This window comes from Euprymna scolopes, chromosome 14, assembly GCF_053919585.1.
Source record: "Euprymna scolopes isolate OS-2025 chromosome 14, ASM5391958v1, whole genome shotgun sequence".
NCBI lineage: Eukaryota > Metazoa > Mollusca > Cephalopoda > Sepiida > Sepiolidae > Euprymna > Euprymna scolopes.
In genome coordinates, this window is record NC_136495.1 from 32,366,172 (window position 1) to 32,387,789 (window position 21,618).

Below are 21,618 nucleotides of genomic sequence, written 5' to 3' on the forward strand. Positions count from 1 at the left end.
CTAGAAAATTTGAAGTTTTTTGTTCGGTTCGATAATTATAGAAAGGCTAATATATATATATATATATATATATATATATATATATATATATATATATAGTGTAGAACGATAAAATTGTTGCCCTAAAGAAAACACTACAGCTTTATTTAAGAAATTTTAATGAAAAAATCAATTCTGCTAACTTAGTTATGTAGTAGAGCTGACACCTATTCAATACAGTTGCCTTCATCTTCAGTCACCTACTCGATACGGGCCTCGAACTGAGAGCATGCCCTTTCCACAAGCGACGGCAGGAGCTCGGCGGATTGGCGACGATCAGGTTGGCTTTGGAGTTGTTGGAGGTGAAGTTGGTGATTTTCTCGACGTATGGTCAAACGAATTAATCCAGTGGGTTCAGGTCACGGGAAGAGGGGAGCCATTGAGAGAAGGGTACAAAGTCATAGAGCTTCTGAAGCCTGGGTCTCTTTTGACGTGGTCTGGCGCCGAGTCCTGCTGCCACATACAAGATCTGCCAGTGGCCATGTGATTGCACCAGGGGATCACCACACCCTTCAGCAGATCCAGATACACTTTGGTGTTGACTTTCAAGCCGACTTCGAAGATGTGAGGTGGCCTGGTGTGGCCCTCACATGAAATCACACCAAAGACCATAAGCGAAGCCGGAAACTTCGTTGAGCTGTGCCTTCAAGCGTTCAACCGTCCGGATTTGCATTTTTGAGAGGGCTGGAAATGGTCCCGTTTTCATAACTTGGATCGGTAGAGAGCATAAGTTGTACAGCGGCGCATCTTCTTTCAGATATGATAGAAGGTCCTATCGCTCTTGGGATTTCTACACAACTGGCTTACTAGTTGATAGTCCGCAACAACAAAAAAGAAAACCGGTTTTCATTAAATGGAAATGGAATCACATCGTCTTTTCTATGCCGCCAATTTGATCGTACCATTCTGTATATATATATATATATATATATATATATATATATATATATATATATATATATATATATATGTATATATATACTAGCAAAAGTACCCGTCGTTGACCGGGTTCAAAAACAGCCTACAGAACATGGACTCTGATTTATGGAAGTGTGATAGGTTATGAAAAGGAAGGGTTGTAAAGAGATAGCTTCGAATTTGGGGGCATCAAAACCAAAGCAAAATATGATGAAAGTAAAAATAAAATAGATAAACCCCATAATTTATTATATCATACCTGTTCACACGGAAACACTTATCACAATATTCTGTGGATCTATATTAAAAAAAAAAACTTGTTAAACTTTGTTAAAAAACTTGTTAAACTCCATTCTATGGAGGTCAGGTGCAAACGAACACCCTATAATTTTATTATACTACATTTCTTCAAACTGAAACATAATTATCAAAGTATACTTACACAGATAGATATGAAAAGTCTTTATTAAAATGTGTGCCTATTTCCGTTATACGGAGGCCAGGCGCGAACGCAGACACTACAATTTTATTATACCATCCCTATTTAAGTTAAAACATACTTAGCAAAGTATTATTATGTACATCTATATCAAAAACACTTGTAAACGTTTTTTTTTTTAATTTTTAAATTTTTTATTTCCATACTTTGTGGACCAGGCGCGAACACAGACCCCACAATTTTAATGAACCACCGTTCTGCCAGATCAAACATAGCCAGTCCTGTGTCTCGATACATATATGATTCTGTAGATGTATCATTGTTTATTGATACGAAAGGCTGTTATTGTTTACGAAAAACCCTTAGAGTCTGTCCTAACTTCTCAGCATTTCACACGCTCAAAAATGAAGTCAACCCGAAAAAATGGGACGAATGGAAGCGATCATCGGCTTGTTTTAGGTCAAGCTGTTCCTTGGGGTAGGGAAGTTCCATGTTGATAGAGAACTCTTTATCTTGAGTCTTTAGGACTTTTATTAAAATTTTATATAAGTATTATTTAATTATAATTTTATACTATTAATTACGTGTGTTTATCTGTTTCTATTTTGTATGTTGGTTTAGCGGAATCATATGAATTGTTATTAAATGAATGATTTTCATATTTAATAATATTGATTAGTAACTTTCTTTTTATTTTCTTTCTATTTTATTTTCTCTTTTCGTTTTCCTTTCCTTCTGTTTGTCTTTTTTTTATATTCCTTTCCTTTTTTTCTTCGTATCTTCATAAGTTCTTTTTTTACTTATTTTCTTCCTTACTTCCTTTATGCCTTATTTTCTCTACTTTTTCTTCCTTTCTTTCTTTCTTTCTTCCTTTCTTTCTTATATTCTTTATTTATTTATTGCTTTCTTGTTTTCTTTTTTCTTGTGTTTTATTATTTTCTTTCTTTCTTTCTTATTTTCTTTATTCATTTATCGCTTTCTTGTTTTCTTTTCTCCTGTGTTTTATAATTTTCTTTCTTTCTTTCTCGAATTTTTTTTTAATTCTTTCTTCATGCTTCGTTTCTTACTTTTTTCTTATTTTCTTCTTTTACTCCATACTTCCTTGTTTCTTTTTTTTTCATTAATTCCTTTATTCCCTTATTTTCTTTTTTTCATTTCTTTCTTTCTTTTTATTTTTTCTCCTTACTTTCTTTCTTATTTCCTTCTCCCCTTTGTTTCTTACCATCTTTTTTCTTTCTTATTTTTTTTTTTTTTTTTTTGCTTTATTCCTTTCTTTTATTTCCTTTTTTATCCGAAAGTTATAGCTAAATTAAGACGCAATGAAATTAGTAAACCATCAGTTAAAGACACGAACACATAACGAAATATAGGAAACACACGTGTCGTTACGGCATAAAATGACCTAAAGGTGTTGATATGCCGTAAAACACACCAATCAATCAACACATTAGTCTGGCTACTTCCTAGTCGCAAAAGGTTCTCAAATAAGTGTGTTTAAGAATCTTACACTTATTATCGTCAGAGTAGGCGATGTCCGTTTGTGCTCCTCATATCCATTAATATGGACATTTGTACAGACGTCCAGCACTTGTTGAAGGCCACATCATTAATCACAGATAACGACCCTTGTAGTCGAAATATCCTATTAGTTTTATCCATGACAATAGCATCAGTTGACGTTTCCTTGATAAACCTCTGAAGCTTATCATAAAAATGATGAATGAAACCGAGCAAAGATAAATCAGAAAGTTGCGATTATTTGACTTGCTTTATTCAGATGTTGCCGGTCGTTCCCTCTTTGTTACATAACGAGGGCTGAAAGTTTTAATGGAGAGAATGATTGACAGGTGAAAGTTCAGATACCTACCTTAGAAAAAAACACGGAAGTTGATGAAATAATGTAGTTTCCGGGGGAAAGAGAATTCCGTCTCTTTCATGGGAACACTCATCATCTTTTCCCAATTGAGAGTAAACTAACACAAGATACAACTTCATTTTTGCAGAAAAAGCCGTCTCATATTTTATTTCTCTCTCTCTCTCTCTCTCTCTCTCTCTCTCTCTCTTGCCCTCTCTCCCTCTCTCGCGCGCACGCACCCAGTTAACCTGTCGTTTAAAATGATAACCCACCTCTATCTCTCCCACGCACGAACCCAATTAATTTGTCGCATTAAGTGTTCGCTCTCTCTCTCTCTCTCTCTCCGTCTCTCTGTCTGTCTGTCTGTCTGTCTGTCTGTCTCTCTCTCTCTCTCTCTCTCTCTCTCTCTCTCTCTCTCTCTCTCTCTCTCTCTCTCTGCTTATATGGCGACGGTTATTTCTGTTGATAAATCGATTTATAAAAATGACTCGTAATCTTTATGTGAAGTGTTTGTAATATTGAAGACGAACCTGGGTTCAAGACTAAAAGACATTATAACATCTAAAACTAATATTTAGAATATTTGTATTCACATGAAAGATTATTTCACATGATGAAATAGATCCGATAAACTTCCGCATCAGCACCGTATCCCTTCGAAATAAAAATTATCTTATAAAGTTACATTTATTCAGATGTTTTTAACAAAATTACGTACTCAAAACTGTTCAAACAGTTTTAGCAAATGTTTATTCGTGTTGTTAAAATCAAATTCTATTTTCAAGCATTTTTTTTTAATTTAATACTAATGAATCTTTTACGTTTTTGTTTTTTGCAATGAATTTAAAAAATTGATTGAAATTTTCTTTAAGACTACTGTTTTCATCTTGAGTATTATTTTTCACAATGTTTCGGTCGATATAACGTCCAACTTTCTTCATGCGTATCTTGTCGAACTCAGGAATCTTTCAGTCCATCTCGGGAATCTATATGGCATTTCGAACGAAACCTTTCATTTAATCCACGGGAGTAGCATGCCTTCGTAATTCACAGTTGTATTTTTTTATTTTTATTGAATCTACTCACCTTTCGGTTGGAATGAATGGGAACATTACTGATTATTTCATCAAAGTGAGCTGAATTTTTGATGTACGATGGAAATTTGCCTATGAGTGGGGTTATTATGTCTACCAGGAATGGAATCAATTGATGGCATAAGGAACCGCGGCGGCCGACAATGGGCCTGACGAAATACCGTCTTTATGAATCGGGCAAACCATACGTGTGTGGTTGCTTGCTGTAATGCCGAACTAGTTGTCTTTATTTTGCAGGTGGTATTAGTTCCTTGATCTGTCTGAGGACCCGTGATAGCTTCTTTTCTGTTTTCGAAGTCACATTTTTCTTGAATCTAAATATAATGAGTCTGTCCACGAAAATGTCTACTGATGAGATTGATTGTGATACGGGATAAGATTCTGATACTTCACTGAAGGAACACACTTGAACCCCAATTGAAAATATAATGGAGATGTTGACCTTCTCTGTAAAAAACTACATTCTGATGAATGAGATCTGATATATATCGGCAGAAAGAAGGTCTGGCGATTGGATCACCATTGCCCCTAATATTAACCAATGTATATATGTAATACTTTGAAAAAAAAATGGCGTTAGAATAACATCATTAAAGTCAACAATGTGGCTGCGATATGTGGAAGACACATTCATACTCTAGCCCTATCAGGAAGATGCTTAAACATTACTAGACCATGTGAATTCTATTCGTCTATCTCTATAGTTCACGATGGAAAAAGAACTTAATAAATCATCGGTCAGGATTTTATGTCATCGGTACATGAAAATTTCACATTCACTGAACAGTATCTAAACTTTAACTCCCATCATCCATATAATATGAAAATTAATAATCCGTTGCCTACAACACCGAGCAAAAGCAATATGTAGAAACAGCAAGTACATATCAAGGGGAGAATGACAGTTTAAAAGAAACCCACCACTGAAACGATTAGCCAAAGAGCATGACGTCAACTTCAAGAAATCTGAACCAAATCTCAAAGGATATCACCCGATAACTCACGACATTTTGTATATCGTACATGAAAGACTTGTCGGAAAAACTTCAAAGTATATGTAATCCATATGACATCAGGATAATATTCAGGGGCGACTTGACTAACCGGAAACATCTTGTACGAGTCAAAAAATCTCCTAGGAAAAAATCACTACTAAAAACTGTGTACATGAGATCCCATGTAAATGTGGAAAACTGTACAAAAGTGCGACTAATCCTTCAAAGTAAGGTTAGAAAAATATTTAAAAGCCGTAATACGTAGAGAGATTGGAAAGTCGGGTATGGTTGACCACATATAAGGGGGGAAATTGAAACCATCTACCCTTATGAGCGGAAGTAAAAATTATAGACAGAAGAACGTTGGAGAGTAAGATGATTGAAAGAAGCAGCACATACGTTAGATGACAATTACATCGAGTATAGAATTTTACACAAAATGGAAACCATTAATTATCTATGTATTAATAAGATAGCGTGTGTTTTATTTATTTTTTTTGCCACGCTTACATTCGAGTGACTGTCGTTTAATTGTTATGGACTTCCATTTCTTGTAATAAATAACTTTACCAAGAATTCTTCATACGTTTCGGTTTTGGTTTCGATTATAGCTGAAGGAACTCAAGTTATAGATATATACATATATTTCTTTTCATAAGTTTTAGTTTCGATTTCGGTTCAAGATAGTGCACCCAATCATATGGATCTTTTTTTTTTTAATTTTTAATTTAATTTTTGAAATCGCAACTTCATAATATATAAAAATCGATAGAATATTAACTCTATAATAATATAGGGGAAATCTGCAAGAATTAAAATATTATATTTAAGCGTACTTTACGACTGGGCTACGCCGGGCGTCCCTGTTAGCTTAAATAAATACTTTTGGTTTTAACAAAAGAGCTACAATGATATCAGATTAGGGCTCTAGTTACTAAAAACTAGCGCACCGAAACATGCTCATGACTGTCTAGCAATACATTACTACTTATGCAAAACAAATAATATATATATATTCCTCTTGGGATTTGTACACAATTTGCCAACTAGACGATGATCTGCAACAAAAAAAAGGAAAACCGGTTTTCATCAAACGAAAATGGAATCATGTCGTCTTTTCTAGAGCGAGAATTTTATCGTTCCACCCTATATATATATATATATATATATATATATATATATATATATATATATAACTACTTAATTTACTCACATAAAATTAATATACGAAAGTATAGATTTATGCGTAAACTTTAAGTATTTACTTCAAAAGTGCTCAATACGTAGGTAGAGCTAGTTAGTAAGTTATAAAATGTATATGGCGATTAAGATACACTGAATATTCCGCGTTTCATCAAGCTACATTGAGTATTCCGCGTTTCATCCACTCTAGGACTCTTCAAGCTGAAGAGTCCTAGAGTGGATGAAACGCGGAATATTCAGTGTAGCTAATCGCCATATACATTTTATAACTTACTATATATATATATATATATATATATATATATATATATATATATATATATATATATAATAAGTTATAAAATGTATATATTATATATATATATATATATATATATATATATATATATATATATATATATATATATATGACACTATCGCTTCCCCGGGAGGGTAACTTGGTTGAGGAACATCTTGGGAACGCAACCAGCTCCCCGGGGAATAAATGATATCCAACGATCCAATGATGGAAACATCAACAAAAAACGGGTCGATATGTCGTCGGCTATAACTGTTTGGCATGGGTCGCTTCTTGTGTGTTCGTTGCGTCGTTACAGGCAGCTTTCTGTCGTCGCATTAATGGCATGCTGAAATCCAACACTTGTTCAAAAATAGCGAACAAATGCATTTTTATAAAAATATATAATTTATTTAATAGTTAACAAGTAGGAAGCATATTTAGTCGACCCATTGCGTACACACCAAACTACTATGTCCTCCGCGTGTGGGGTGCAAGCTTCAACTGTTTAAAACAATACACTCATATTTCAATTCTCTCTTTCAATGAAGAAAGAGAGAGAAAGGGGGTGAATGAGAGAAATAGAGAAAGAAAGAGAGAGAGAGTGAGCAAGAGAGAACGAGAGAGGAACATAAAAAGAGAGAAGATATATTCATAAAGGTTAAACATTGTTTTGTTTTCGAATGCCCCGATGACGCGTTCTCCGGCTTTGGCCTTTCAATTTCTATGGTCTTATATCGTTTTGCCTTGGTTCAATTATAACCAAACTGTCATTCTTGGCTTGAGTTATAGCAGAACATTTTCAAAATCACAAACATCTGTTTAACACATTTGCACCGCACAAGTGCAGATCAATTTAGACACAAGGTTCATTAATGTAGAAGTCCCCAACTCCCTCAAAAGAGGCTACGTCATTGTGCCACACACACATACACACAAACACACACACACACACACACATATATATATATATATATATATATATATATATATGTCACCCACATACAGTACTGTTTCGTTGTATTACAACTCATCAGTGGGGCTAGATTAGCACTATTAGTTAACCGGAGATTGAATCTACAACCATCGCGTTGATAGTCGCCAGTTCTACGGGATCGGTGCTCGCAAATAACCTCAGCAAATGTCCATTTAAATAAACACTTGCCCATCGCTTTTACAGTGCTCGAGCTGTTTGTTTATTGGTCCTTAGGAAGCATAATCTGAACTAGTTTTTCCCGGGGGGTTATCGGGGAGTGTAAGAGTGAAGCTTATTTAGAAAGACAAATAAAAATATTGATTATAATTAAATATAAAAACGATTAATTCAGTTCAAGATAATTGGTTGTTTCGTCCACATTCCGTTTCTGTAATTTTTACGCTCTTTCGACCATGCGCATTATATAACGAATCAATAATTTAAACAATCCACATAACGGTTATATATCCTTTTAAATTTGAAAAAAGTAAACTGTGTATGTCATTAGCAAGCGTCGAGAAAGAGATTAATATTTGAATAGATTATCCAATACTTACGACTTGGAATGGTATTCTTCGATGGATTGATTGCAGCTGGCGTTTGGGCACTTGGGATTGTTGTCTCTCGAACAACAGGCGGTTTAAACTTGGATGAAGCGGCAGAAGTGAAAGTGCTTGGTGTCGTTATTTCTCCTTTTGATGGCGAACTCGTTACATAAATTGTTGATGAGGTAGATGTTTGAATAACGGTACTCTCCTCGGTCTTGATAATCGTTGGTTGAGTAGTTTTACTTTCAGTAGTAAATTTTACAGTGGGTTCTGTTTGACTATCTGTTTCGCGCTTCTGGTTATCGCTGTAATTCAACGTTCGTAATGTATTTGCGGTAAAACTCGTCGCAGTTGTTAATGGACGGTTGGTATTCGTTGTAGCTGAGGTCTGCGTCGATGTGTGTTGTGCTGTGGGCGTTTTTGTTGAAGACGATGGAGTAGTACTTGAATTAAGACGGTCGATTCCTGCGTCAAGGATTGATGTCCATATTTTGTCAGCTGTCAGCTGCAAGTTCATCAACTGAAAGTTAAAAAATAAAACGTTTATTTTTTGTAAACATGTTCAATGTTGATTGAGAGTGTCGGACTGACTTCCTCATCTTGGTTGTTATCGTCACAACGTTTCGGCCGTTTTGCCCTCCGGCCTTCATCAGGTGTTTTGTATCGAACTGGGGAACCTTTTGTTAGGAGTCTCGAACCCAACCCTTTATTATTATCACGGGGGTACCGTGTTCGGACTCCAGCTAGGCTCTGTGACATAGTTGCTGGTTCTCTGTTTTGCATGTCCTAGTGACATATGGCTGAGTGGCCCTATACGTTGTATCAAAGTTTACAGTTACCCAAAGGTGCTGAGTGCAATCCTGAACGAAGGCAGTAAAAAGTAACATTCAAAACAGAGAATCAGCAACTATGTCACAGAGCCTAGCTGGAATCCGAACACGGTACCCCCATAATAATAATAAAGGGTTGGGTTCGAGACTCCTAACAAACAGTTCCCCAGTTCGATACAAAACACCTGGTGAAGGCCGGAGGGCAAAACGGCCGAAACGTTGTGACGATAACAACCAAGATGAGGAAGTCAGTCCGACAATCTCAATCAATGAAAACACTTCATCTCAAAAATGCAGACAATTACTATGTTCAATGTTGCATGCTTGTTGAGTTGCATAGACGTATGCTGAAAAGGACAGGCCTGCAATAGCAGAATGTTTAGCTAAGAGAAAAGATAATATTAAAAATATGATTAAGAGCAATGAATATTTGCCAACGATGAAAGCAATGAATTAACATTAAATAATCATAATGTTACACTTATATTTTAAAAAAGCATGCAAAAAACAATGCGGTCGAAATTCATGTGAAACTATGCCAAAAGTATAATGTTATTAATAACACGCCGTATTAATATTTTGGTTTATATTGTCTACGTAAGTTATTCCATTTGTAATAATTCACTGATTAAAGTATTTCTATTAGAGTGATCTCCCCTTTCAATTTAAATTATATATATTTTATTATCAATCTTTTATTTAACAAATAAAAGCTAAAAATTTAAAATATAAAACAGTATATTTTTCAAAATATATTCCCGTCTTTTTTATTATTTTTAATTTAACGATCGTATCATGTAACATTTTCTAACTTTATTATTATTATTATTATTATTATTATTATTATTATTATTATTATAACAATAATAACAACAATAATAACAACAACAACAATAACAATAATAACAATAGCAACAATAGTAATAGCAACAACAATAATAGCAACAACAATAATAATCAAGTCACTTTGATTAAATTATAATCCCTCGAAAAAAGTAATTCCTTACTATAGTTATTTTTCTTGTAATAATATATCTCAAGCAGTTTTCCATATTTAGCTACAAAAATATTTATTTTATGAATTCACGGTCTGGTCAGAACTAATATTACATTGATTATTCTATTGAAGAACATTCTATTGCTTGCTTATTTGATGATGTTTTCAACTACCGTGGAATTTCCACGGGTTCTGCTAGTATGAATTAATGCACATAGACAAACAAATTAAATGATGTATTATAAACTCACATTGGATCCGAGTTGTATTGGTAGCAAAACACTCCATTCCTTCAATCTCGTAATGTTGCTCATATCTTGTACGAGATCCGCCATGACTTTATAATGTTTGCTTCCAAATTTCGGATTCTGTTCTTTCGGACCCGAAAGTAACGTTGATATTAGATAAACAACAGCTTTACGTACGTCATAGTCAACCTAACATAAGATAGAAACAAATACATAAATATGATAAAATGATGTCAAAAAGGTACACTTTCTTCTGAGTAGCCTGTCTCAATATGAAATAAAAACTTAATGTGTTTTAGTTATAGAAATGCCCTGGTAAGGTACATATGTTAGATAATAGACCTACATAAACATGTTTTGAAAAGGGACAGACCCCAGTAAGTAAGAAAGCAAAACTAGATAAGTTTTAAAATGATATTAGGAAAAGGCTAGAATTGAACCCAGTAGGCAAGTGTTAAAAGATAATATATATTGAAATCCTAGAGATGTTCTCGCAAATAGTTAAATATTATTTGTGTCAGAGATAGATAATTAATTTAGGAATTTAATCAATTGTTCATTCTTATAGAAATAACTGGATATTAAATATGTCAGTTAAACGAATGGACAATACGAGTTTATAAATAATGATTAAAATAGGTTAGATATTGAACAATTAAAATTGGGAATGCTTTGTTTTGACAAACATATGTAAAATCCACGTGAAATTTATTCACATGGAACAGCAGTCCTTTAACGTCATAAAGAAGGGAGATTCTCGATATATTGAGACAGGGTTCGGAGTTAGATAGAGTGATAGAGTCAGTTAGAGACGAGAGTCGGGCAGTAGCTTAGTGAAGCTGATGCCTTTTGAGTCGAAGGGGAAAAGAGGGGACCATGTAGCCATACAAACTTGAATTCCTGAGTCATCAATCAGCCGGCTGATGAACAAAGAATCACCATCTATATTTTGTAACTGTTTGTCTTCGTGTCGTCATTACAACTGAAAGGTAAATGTGTTTTGTCTATCATCATCTTAAATGAAAATCCTGCAAGTATTAATTGTCTATCCTACCTCCATCATAAGTGAAGTATCTCCTCTCTAATGTAAAAGAACTGCATTACACATTCCTTCAATAATAAATTCCTATCTCTCTCATCTCTGTTATAAATGTCTCTTTCAGAATATAAATGTCATTATCATCCTTTGTTCTGATTCCCTGATATATACACACTTCCATATGTAACCGCTACGTAGCAAACAGACTGGCAGTTGTGGCCAATGTAATATATAAAATTGAAAATCGGGGTCATTGTTTTAGATTAGAAAATCTTAACTCCAAATGCTGTAGGTGGATTGTTTACCTAATGTTTTACAACAAAATAGAGAAATGGTTCGAATAGTGCAGAAGCACATGTTGATATGTTGTGTTATGTAAGAGAATTCAACGGGTTATAAACATTACATGTAAGAACACAAGTGACTACAATAAAGTATTATATATACAGATATCTAATCTAAAGCAATGACCCCGATTCTCACTTCTATACATCACACTGGCCACAACTGCTAGTCTGTCTACGTAGGCCAATATCTAACACATAGTTACATAGTCATAGACGTGTTTTCGACATAAACGTATATAACCATTAAATCTCAAGTCATTTACTTGTAATCAACTTAAAATCACACGTTGTTGCCGTGTTGTTTTTATTTCCGTATATCAAGTGGCTTTATGCTTTGTCTGGAGCAGTTTCCATGAAAAAAGGATTCTTCTCAGACGCGTATCAGTATCCATGGAGTAAATTGCTTTTGTTCCTATTTACTGTCCTCCTCACAAGGGCAGAGTTAGACACAAGGTCGGTTTTTAATGTGGGAAAACCCACCTCCCCAAAAAGGGCTACTCTGGATAAGAACAGAAATTAAAATTGTCTCAATCATAAAGGATTTCTCCTCCACTGACCGGAGGCAGAAAAGGTGAAGTGTAGTATCAGAACAGATACTACACTGTGATCATCGCTTTTGTTATTCGATGTTTACAGATTACATATTGATAGCACATAAAACGTGATATTTTATGCCTCCTACCAGGATCATAAAAACACACATCACTTGGTATTTGCAAGCGAAAAATAAAATTCGATCCGCTTTCCCCTTGTTATTTATCAGTGCATTTTTCATTGGACGGAGAAAAAAAAAATCGAACCATCAAGGAGCAATATGGCCATGCTCAATTTATTTTTAAAATGTAGTCATGCGAATCTGCTTCCAGTTAAGTGAAGTGAAGAGTTAGTTTTGGACCCTATCAAGAAAGGTTCCATTTGAAACGTGTAGGCGTCCTGAGCATTAGATTTATTTTTACACGATTATTTGTAACAACGTGACTAGCAAACAATGTAAAAATGAAAAAAATATATAAATTATAAATATGCTAGACCATCTCAGTGTTGACGGTTTCTCATATATATACATATATATATACGTATATGTATATATATACATATATATATATATACACACACACATTATATATATATATATATATATATATATATATATATATATATATATATATATATATAATGTAATTAGGTTCGAATATATTGATAACAAACTTAAAATTAATATTTACTAAAAGTGTTCGCTACAAAGTAGAGCTTTCATAAATAAAATTATAAATAAGCTTAGTGTTTCTAATTTTTCCATATATACATATAGTTTCCATATATTTTCATAAATTGCTACATTATATATATATATATATATATATATATATATATATATATATATATATATATATATATATTGCCAGGAACATATTTTCTCAGGAAGATGTACTTTCCTCAGACTTTTGGAGAGCATCAGACGACAAAGTGGATGGAGATGAGATAGCGAATGTGATAGGAAGATCCTTACCAACCGGGTAACTTTCGACGATGGACTACAAACGGCTGCCTACCAAACGTTTTTCTCCACATAAACTCTGATATGTGTCAAAAAGCTGTCAGTTGGTCCGCATTCTCGTTTATTTGCGCTGTTTTGCTTTCTACCACATCTGCTTCACGTGATTTGTTGTTGCCTGTGTTACAGGATCTACAAAATTAAATGGAGATACGCCTCTTCTCCCACTTTGCTGTAACCCATCCAACAGTCTGATACGACCGTGGTTCCCGGCAGATTGTATTTTCTTATTAGTGGAAAGAGGGTTTCCGCATTCCTATTTGGTACGCTAACCAAAATCCCTCCATTTCGGCGGGGCCGTATCCACTGAAGACCCAGACAAGTGTTAGACGTCTGCCGACGGTGTGTTTCCGGCGGTTGAAGACAGACTCGTCGATTTCAACCGTATGGCCTGGGCCTCCTCTCTGCCGGTGATTCCTGAGAAAGTAATCCCGGCATATATCTCGCAGGAAATACTTCCAGTCCACAATTGTGTGGCGCGACCGCAACCAACATTCGCGCTGGAAATTCTTTGTCGACACCATCTCGAACGCCCATAGGTAGATTACTTTGATAATGCAAACGATCGTCAGTCGCGAATTGGCGAAGAAGATGCCAATTTTAATTGAGGTCCAACGGCGATATGTCACTGCGACATCTCCAGCCGTATCCCTGTAAGGTTTGCTCTCTTTGCAGATAAACATTTCTGACTGCAGGTGGAGCACTCCTTAGCTTCTGCCATCAATTTTCTGTCCTGGCAAAACTTTATTACAGCCTCTGGGGTCTGGAGCTGGTTCGCTAGGTTAGTCGGATTCATTTCACCGTTATTGGTATTGTCAGCGTTTCTTGAATTGTATGTAGTTTTCTTTTTAACACTCTTCCAATTGATATCGAAATACTCGTCTGCTGCTCGACGTGCGCACGCGCATCGAGTTAAAACTAAGCGCGCGGCGTTTTGATTGGCTGATAGTAATGTTTCGTCAGGCAGCAGCAAAAGCCGAGCTGTTGACGTGATGCGCCGGACAAAGCCGAGGAAACGCTGATTTACGTCTAGTTCGTTATATGCACAAGTACCAATAAATAAATAAAAAGAAATAAAAAGATATATATATATATATATATATATATATATATATATATATATATATATATATATATATACTAGCGTTGCCTGGGTGATCGGTCCCCTTCCCACTCCGAGGGGTAACAAAAAAAGTCATCCCTCTGGATTTACATGCTGTGTGCCGGCCTCCCCCCTTCAGGGAGAGATAATCCCCAACCCCACCTTCAGGGAGGAGGGTGCCTGGAGGCTTCTCCCCACCCCCCAAAGAAAAAAGTCACCTCCTCCTGGCCTCTTCGCCCCCCACCCTTAGGGGGGGACACCGGCTCCCTCCTTTGGGGGGAGAAACTGCCAAGCTCCCCCCTTTCGGGTGAGAAAATGCCAGGCTTCCCCTTTTGGTGGGGGGATGGTGGCGTGGCCTTCGTTATAAAGATGGCCGGCCAGCTGAAAAAATGACGTCAACGCCGAGGTCCCAACAAGCAAGATATGTGGAACTCTTAGACTGTCAATAATGAACAGTAATTTTTACAGACAGCGTTACAAAACTTCAAAATTGGATTGAAATAAAGAACACGATGATTTATACTGAAACTCATCTAATATTAATAATAAAAAAATAATTAAAAAAACACAAGTTGTTTGTTTAAGTATTATAAGCAATTGAATATTTCGTTGTATTATAGATTTTAAAGATTAGAATGCGTTCTTTAATTACTTATAAATTACATTTTAAAAAAGTGAAGGAACACGATTTGATTTGTAGTAAACTTGAAGTTTATTTAATATAATTAAATGAAAATCATGCATGTAAGATTATGAATATTTGAAGCAGAACACAAGCAAAACATTTGATATGAGTTAAGACAATAAACAAATATTAAAATTAAACTATTTTTTTAATCAAAATGATTTTTTTTTTAAATCAAAATGAATGTTTTTTAATCGAAATGAACAATATTTTTTTTTAAATCAAAATGAATATTTTTTAATCAAAATGAATATTTTTAATGGGTTTGTATTACTGTACACATAGATTCGAAAAAGTTGTCAAAAAACAAATATATAACAAATAAATGTTATCAAAGGCAAGATAAGTTACTTTTCTACTAAACTGGATATATTTTTCGTATTTTTATTCAATGTAACATGTTTATTCAGCTCGAAAACCATACAGTGTTTACCGATGTATTGGAAAATTCAAGATGGCGTCTGACTCCCTCTTTAACACGGTAAGTTTGGGAAAAGGTGTTATAAATAAAAAAACTGGATAAAATACTGTTAAAAACTCGCTCAATATATGTTACCGTGACATAGCTTGACATATATTCGGCGGGTTTTAATAGTATTTTTCTAGTTTTTTATTTATAACACCTTTTCCCATACTTACCGTGTTAAAGAGGGAGTGAGGCGCCATCTTGAATTTTCCAATACATCGGTAAACACTGTATGGTTTTCGAGCTGAATGAACATGTTAAATTGAATAAAAACACGAAAAATATATCCAGTATGGTAGAAAAGTAACTTGCCTTTGATAACATTTATTTGTTATATATTTGTTTTTTGACAACTTTTTCGAATCTATGTGTACAGTAATACAAACCCGTTTTTCGAGCTGAATAAATATGTTACATTGAATAAAAACACGAAAAATATATCCAGTTTGGTAGAAAAGTAACTTATCTTGCCTTTGATAATATTTATTTGTTATATATTTGTTTTTTGACAACTTTTTCGAATCTATGTGTACAGTAATACAAACCCGAAATGAACTTAAGACCACAAGTGAACGCGCGTTTTTTTTTTGTTTAGTTTCATATATATATATATATATATATATATATATATATATATATATATATATATATATATATATATATATATATTAATATAAGTATTTTTAAATTTTATCTTTCTAGCTTTAAAAAAGTTTTAAAATTTTATCAGCCGGCATAATTTATTTTTAAATATTGAAAAATTTCAGGAAAATTAATTTTTCCTAGATTTTCAAAACATGTGTGTCAACAGCTTAAAAAATCGTCTCTTCAAAAGAACGTGTTTTAAAGAGGACGGTAGTGAACGTGTGTGTGTGTGTGTGCGTGTGTGCGCGTGTGCTGGGTAGGACAGCGTTTGTTTTCGTGTTGTGTGTACGTGTGTGCGGCTAGCGCCAGAATGGCGGACGTGGTGTCGGAGGTTGGAAGTTTCGTAATTTTGTAATTTGTAAATGGCAAGTTAGGAAAAAAATAAACCCTTCCAAGATGGACAATAAATAAGGCCATAATATTTTATGGTAAATTTAAGAGCGTAGGAACCATAGTTTTTTAGGAGATGTGATCATTGGATTAACCAATCAGAAATCGTCTGTGGCACACGCATCTCTGTTTTTATAGATATATAGATATGTGTGTGTGTGTGTGTGTGTGTGTGTGTGTGTGTGTGTGTAGAGAGAGAGAGAGAGAGAGAGAGAGAGAGTAGGGGAGTAGGGAAGAAATTAAAAGAAGGGAGAGATAAAAATGAATTACCATCGTTTGGGTAAGAAGAATTGGATTTATCCTGCTGAATGTAGAGAATTCATTTCGGAGATATTGAACTGCATAATCATCAGTCGTGTATGGCAATAGGTATGTGTCCCCACTACTAGCTGCAGAAGAAAACCAAGAAAATAAATTCGAGTCAAAGGTCAATGGTTAAAGACGAAGCAAGCGATTCTTCTCACAAAAGTTCACTATTTTTTCATTCTTTTCTTTCTAAGTAATAAAAAGTTCCAAAGTTACAGCTATTTGCTATTCTAACATAATATCGAAAATTGCTGCCACAGTCTTTTAAATGTTTCTTACTTCTTTCTTTGTGTTTTAATAGGAATCACTGCTTATCAAGGCTCAAAGGTCACTCAAGGATAGATATTAATGAGTGTCAGGTAACCGGTAAGACAAAATGGTGGAACTCGAATAGTGTTTAATTATTTAAGGGGACGGTTCCATAAGAACTTGGGCTTGAAAACGACCATGTTATAGTCAGCTGGGAAGCAGTACCAGGATATTGCATTCCACAGACGTGTAGCTTTATGAAAGAACAGAGCTCCTGAAATTTTCGTTTAGAGTAAGGGAAATTGTTGACAGTTGATGTAGGTAGACGAGTGTTTGTTGCGAATGTTTTACAGGGGGACCATATATAGAAGCTCAGTTGAGCACCTGAAAAAAAGGATAGAACAAAAGAGGGACTCACAGCGTCTGTTCTGTGGAAAAGATGAAGTAAGGAGACAACAAAAAAAAAGGTTCTCTCGCTAAATTTCGAAACCGATTTTGTACCTATACTTGATTACATAATTTCAGGAGTATGTTGTTTATGTATATAAAAGCACGGAAGTGGTGGATTCTGCAACAAATTTGGACCAATATTATTTAATATAAAAAATTTGTTTGATAATAATTATTTTTCAATTTGGAGAATGTGACCCATGGATGTACTCAGCAATACTTGCTTAGATGGTTATAAGTACAATTATTTTATAAAAAGGAAGGGGGCGTCTTACCGGAGAAACTTGGTGATTCAAACACGGTTAGTCCCAGGAGGTGTTTATACACTCCAATACAAAAATGTTTATAGCGTTATTATTTTGAAAATATAGTTATCCTGCTGGTTCAGGATATATCTACAGTTTCTGTTGAACAGTTTGAATCATTTTTAGTTTGTTGATATTAATATAAAATAATACAATAAAATGAATTATAAAACAAAAGAAAAATAAAGATATTACATTAGTTAAGCTCATAGTTACAAGACTGAAAGAGTAATAAAATTGAAAATAAAATAATAATCCCATCAAAACTGATGATAAAGAAAATACGAAAACATATTGATTCCATATTAAATATTACAGAGTAGCCTTAGGATACATAATATGCGCTTATATCTACAAATTTTTATTCCCACTGGAAAAATACAAAAATATATAAATCATAAAATCATGTCTATGTTAGTCAGCTGGGGTGACTGAACACCCAAGAAGGGCAAAGGGACGCATACCCCCCCCCCCCGCAAAAAAAAAAAAACTGAGATACAACTGCGCTATGCTCACTGAGTCAGAAGAGTACTGTGAGGGAGGAAAGGTATAAGTTGCCAAATGAGAATTATGAGCACAAACAAATCTGGGGTAACACCCTGTGAGACTAATGCAGGGTTAAGATATGGTGGACCAATGGAAACGGTTTTAAGTAAGGTAGATGGAAATTAGCTTAGGCAGTTACAAGAAACCTTGCAACTAATATGGTTGGGGACAATTTAGATTTTAGTTAATGTTTCCGTTGTGAGCAAAAAAAAAAAAGTGCGTTTATTTGTTCGACATAAATTGCTTCACTTTATCCAGAAAAATGAACCTTCTAACCACGAACACAAAAAAAACTACCTGTGTGTTGTCAGATAACTCATCGAGAAAGACAATTACCTCTAACTCCTAAAGAAACGTGGCCGTTACGCTCGAATCGTGTTCGATCCAGTTAAAACATCTCTCGGAACCCTCACACCGTCGAAAAGGAACAAACAAACAAAAACAATAAATCCGACTCGATTTTTCTTTCTTTTGTTACACAAGTCGGTTATTACCGTCGAGACTACTTCGTCTCGACACCAGCTTAAAAGTCTCTAGCTGCCATTGCGGGGTTACACGTCCATCTCACCTGGTTGCGTTTTCTTTCTTCTCCATTACACGCCGGTCATAGACAGCCATTTTTCGTCTTCGATTTTACACGTCTATCTCTTTCAACCGCACTTTTTATTCTCCGCGACCAGATCGTGTCCTATTTTTTTTTAATCTTTTCTTATCGCGCCAGTTCGCACGCACTTCCTAATTTGCATATGTGCTTTTTTTCAACTATTGCTGCTAATATCCTCGCAAGCCAACTATATTACATCTGCTGCTGATATTTTTCCACGCGTTCATACGCACTCTGTTGCACTAATTAATGAATAACCTAAATTATTGTAACCACAAGTTTTACTCATGGTATACTCTTATATTACTTGGATTATTCAGACTACTGTTCTAATCTTGTATTTTATTTTCAGAATGTTTCGGTTGATTTAACCTCCGACCTATTTTAGGTGAATTTTGTCAGTCTCGGTAACCCCTATACTGAACTCGGGAATCTGTACGGAATTTCAAATAAGCTATTTAACCACGGAATTTAACCACGCTTGGTCTCGTTCCGTCAGAAATTTTAAGTATATCATAATAGTGTTTTCAGTATCGACCGTACTGGATATTGAACCTGTGATTCAAAACTGATTCTACTTAACGTTTATATATACGCACCATGTCATTGTGGACAATTTTAGTATAAATTAAACCTATTCTATATTTTAAATGTATAGTTTTACTACTTATTACTATATTTTATTACATATTACACACTATTTATAATCTTTTATTTTATTTTATTATTTTTATGGAATTCTAATCTATTATTTATAATTATTGGTTTCCGTATTGTGTTGCATTCTATTCTAGATCTATTTACTTTCTAAATTTTATATCGTTCAATCAGGATAAATTGTTTCACCTTTTATTTAATATGTAGTTAGTCATAACTGATTTTTTTTTAATATATCCACATATATTACAGAGTGAAACAATAAAGTTGTCGTCCTAAAGAAAACGTCACTGCGGCTTTATTTTAAAACTCTTATTAAAAAAATTAATTCAAATAACTTGATTATGTAATAGTGCTGACATCTATTCAATGTAGCTGCCTTTTAGTTACTATCATCACCTCGATACGGGTTCGGAACTGAGAGCATGTCTTTTCCGCAAGCACCGACGGGAGCTCGGCAAATACTCGGGGGATAGCGGCAATCAGGCTGGCTTTGATATTGCGGGAGGTCATGTTGGTGATGTTTTCGACATATGACACAACAAAGTAGTCCAGCGAGTTCAGGTCGGGTGGACAGGAGGGACAGTAAGAGAAGTGTACAAAGTCATAGCACTCCTTCTGAAACTAAGCCTGGGTCTCTTTGGAAGTGAGGGCCGCCGCCGAATCCCACTGCCACACTCAGGGTTTGCCAGCGCCCACCTGATTGCACCAGGAGATTACCACACTCTTCAGCACATCCAGGTACACGTAGGTGTTGACTTTCAAGCCGACTTTGAAAACGTGAAGTGGCATGATGTGGCCCGCACTTGAAACCACATCAGAAACCATAATCGTGGACGAAAACTGTTTTCATCACTTCGTTGCACGTCCCTGTTATTCGTGGCAATCCAGCGGGAGGAATATAACCTGCCAATGGCCAATGAAGACGTTATAAGACCATCAGTCATTCAGATAAGCGGAAATTATTTTTCAACTCTGATCTCACATAAATCACCAAAAAAACAAAAAATGTATTCATCCGGACGGGGTAAAAATTAAAACCTGGTCACAGGTTTTAATTCTCGGACGAGTGATAAAGACGGAAAGATTATGGTATGTAATGGATTACTCTAAATGTTATAAATACAAAAATAGATTTTTATTTTCAAATATCCATATGTATTAGGCATTTACCTTTTAGTCGAACTGTAAACCGAATTCGTTCGTCGTGTTTAGAAAAACAAGATGAAATGTCAAATTGTGACCAAACTTTCGGACTCATGTCAAAATCCATAAAATTGTGGATTGAAGGTATATCGGTGCCAGGCTGCAACAAAGAGAAATGCCATTTGAAATTCGATTTAATAGTAGAAAGTATTATATATATATATATATATATATATATATATACATATATATATATATATATATATATATATATATATATATATATATCGCTAATTGAATTACCTCGTTTTGATCAGGTGGATTAGCAGGTTTATGCTTGTTAAACATTTAGAATATGAAGCAATTTCTAATGAAATCTCTACAAAATAGAGTATGCATTTATTTGCAATTGAACAAATTAGGCACAAGGCCGTTTTTTAATGTGGAGAGAGAGGAAGGGAAAAGGGGGACCAGCTCCCGAGAGGTGGGAAATGGGAGCTGGATAGTAACTGTTGGTATGAAGGGTTGCCCCTACATTGACCAAGGTCTGATATGTGGGGTTACCCCCACATATGGTCTTTGTATTTATTTGCTTGCCCACGTAGCAAATTAGGCACAACGCCTTTTTTTAATGTGGAGATGGAGGGAAGGGGGGAGGGAAGGGGGGCACCAGCTCCCGAGAGGTGGGAAATGGGAGCTGGATTAGA

The 21,618-nt window shown here is 34.9% G+C and overlaps 1 protein-coding gene across 1 annotated transcript in view; it reads right to left on the reverse strand.

The window, feature by feature from the left end:
• The window catches only part of LOC145292711 (uncharacterized), a 123,730-nt gene that overhangs the window by 13,428 nt on the left and 88,684 nt on the right, over positions 1-21,618 (reverse strand). The window contains exons 12-16 of the mRNA XM_080138748.1: positions 20,939-21,071; positions 16,919-17,037; positions 10,423-10,608; positions 8,354-8,864; positions 4,338-4,417 (exon numbers count right to left, since the gene is read on the reverse strand). Of these exons, the coding sequence (XP_079994874.1) occupies positions 4,338-4,417; positions 8,354-8,864; positions 10,423-10,608; positions 16,919-17,037; positions 20,939-21,071 (1,029 nt within the window). The remainder of the gene's footprint in view (positions 1-4,337; positions 4,418-8,353; positions 8,865-10,422; positions 10,609-16,918; positions 17,038-20,938; positions 21,072-21,618) is intronic.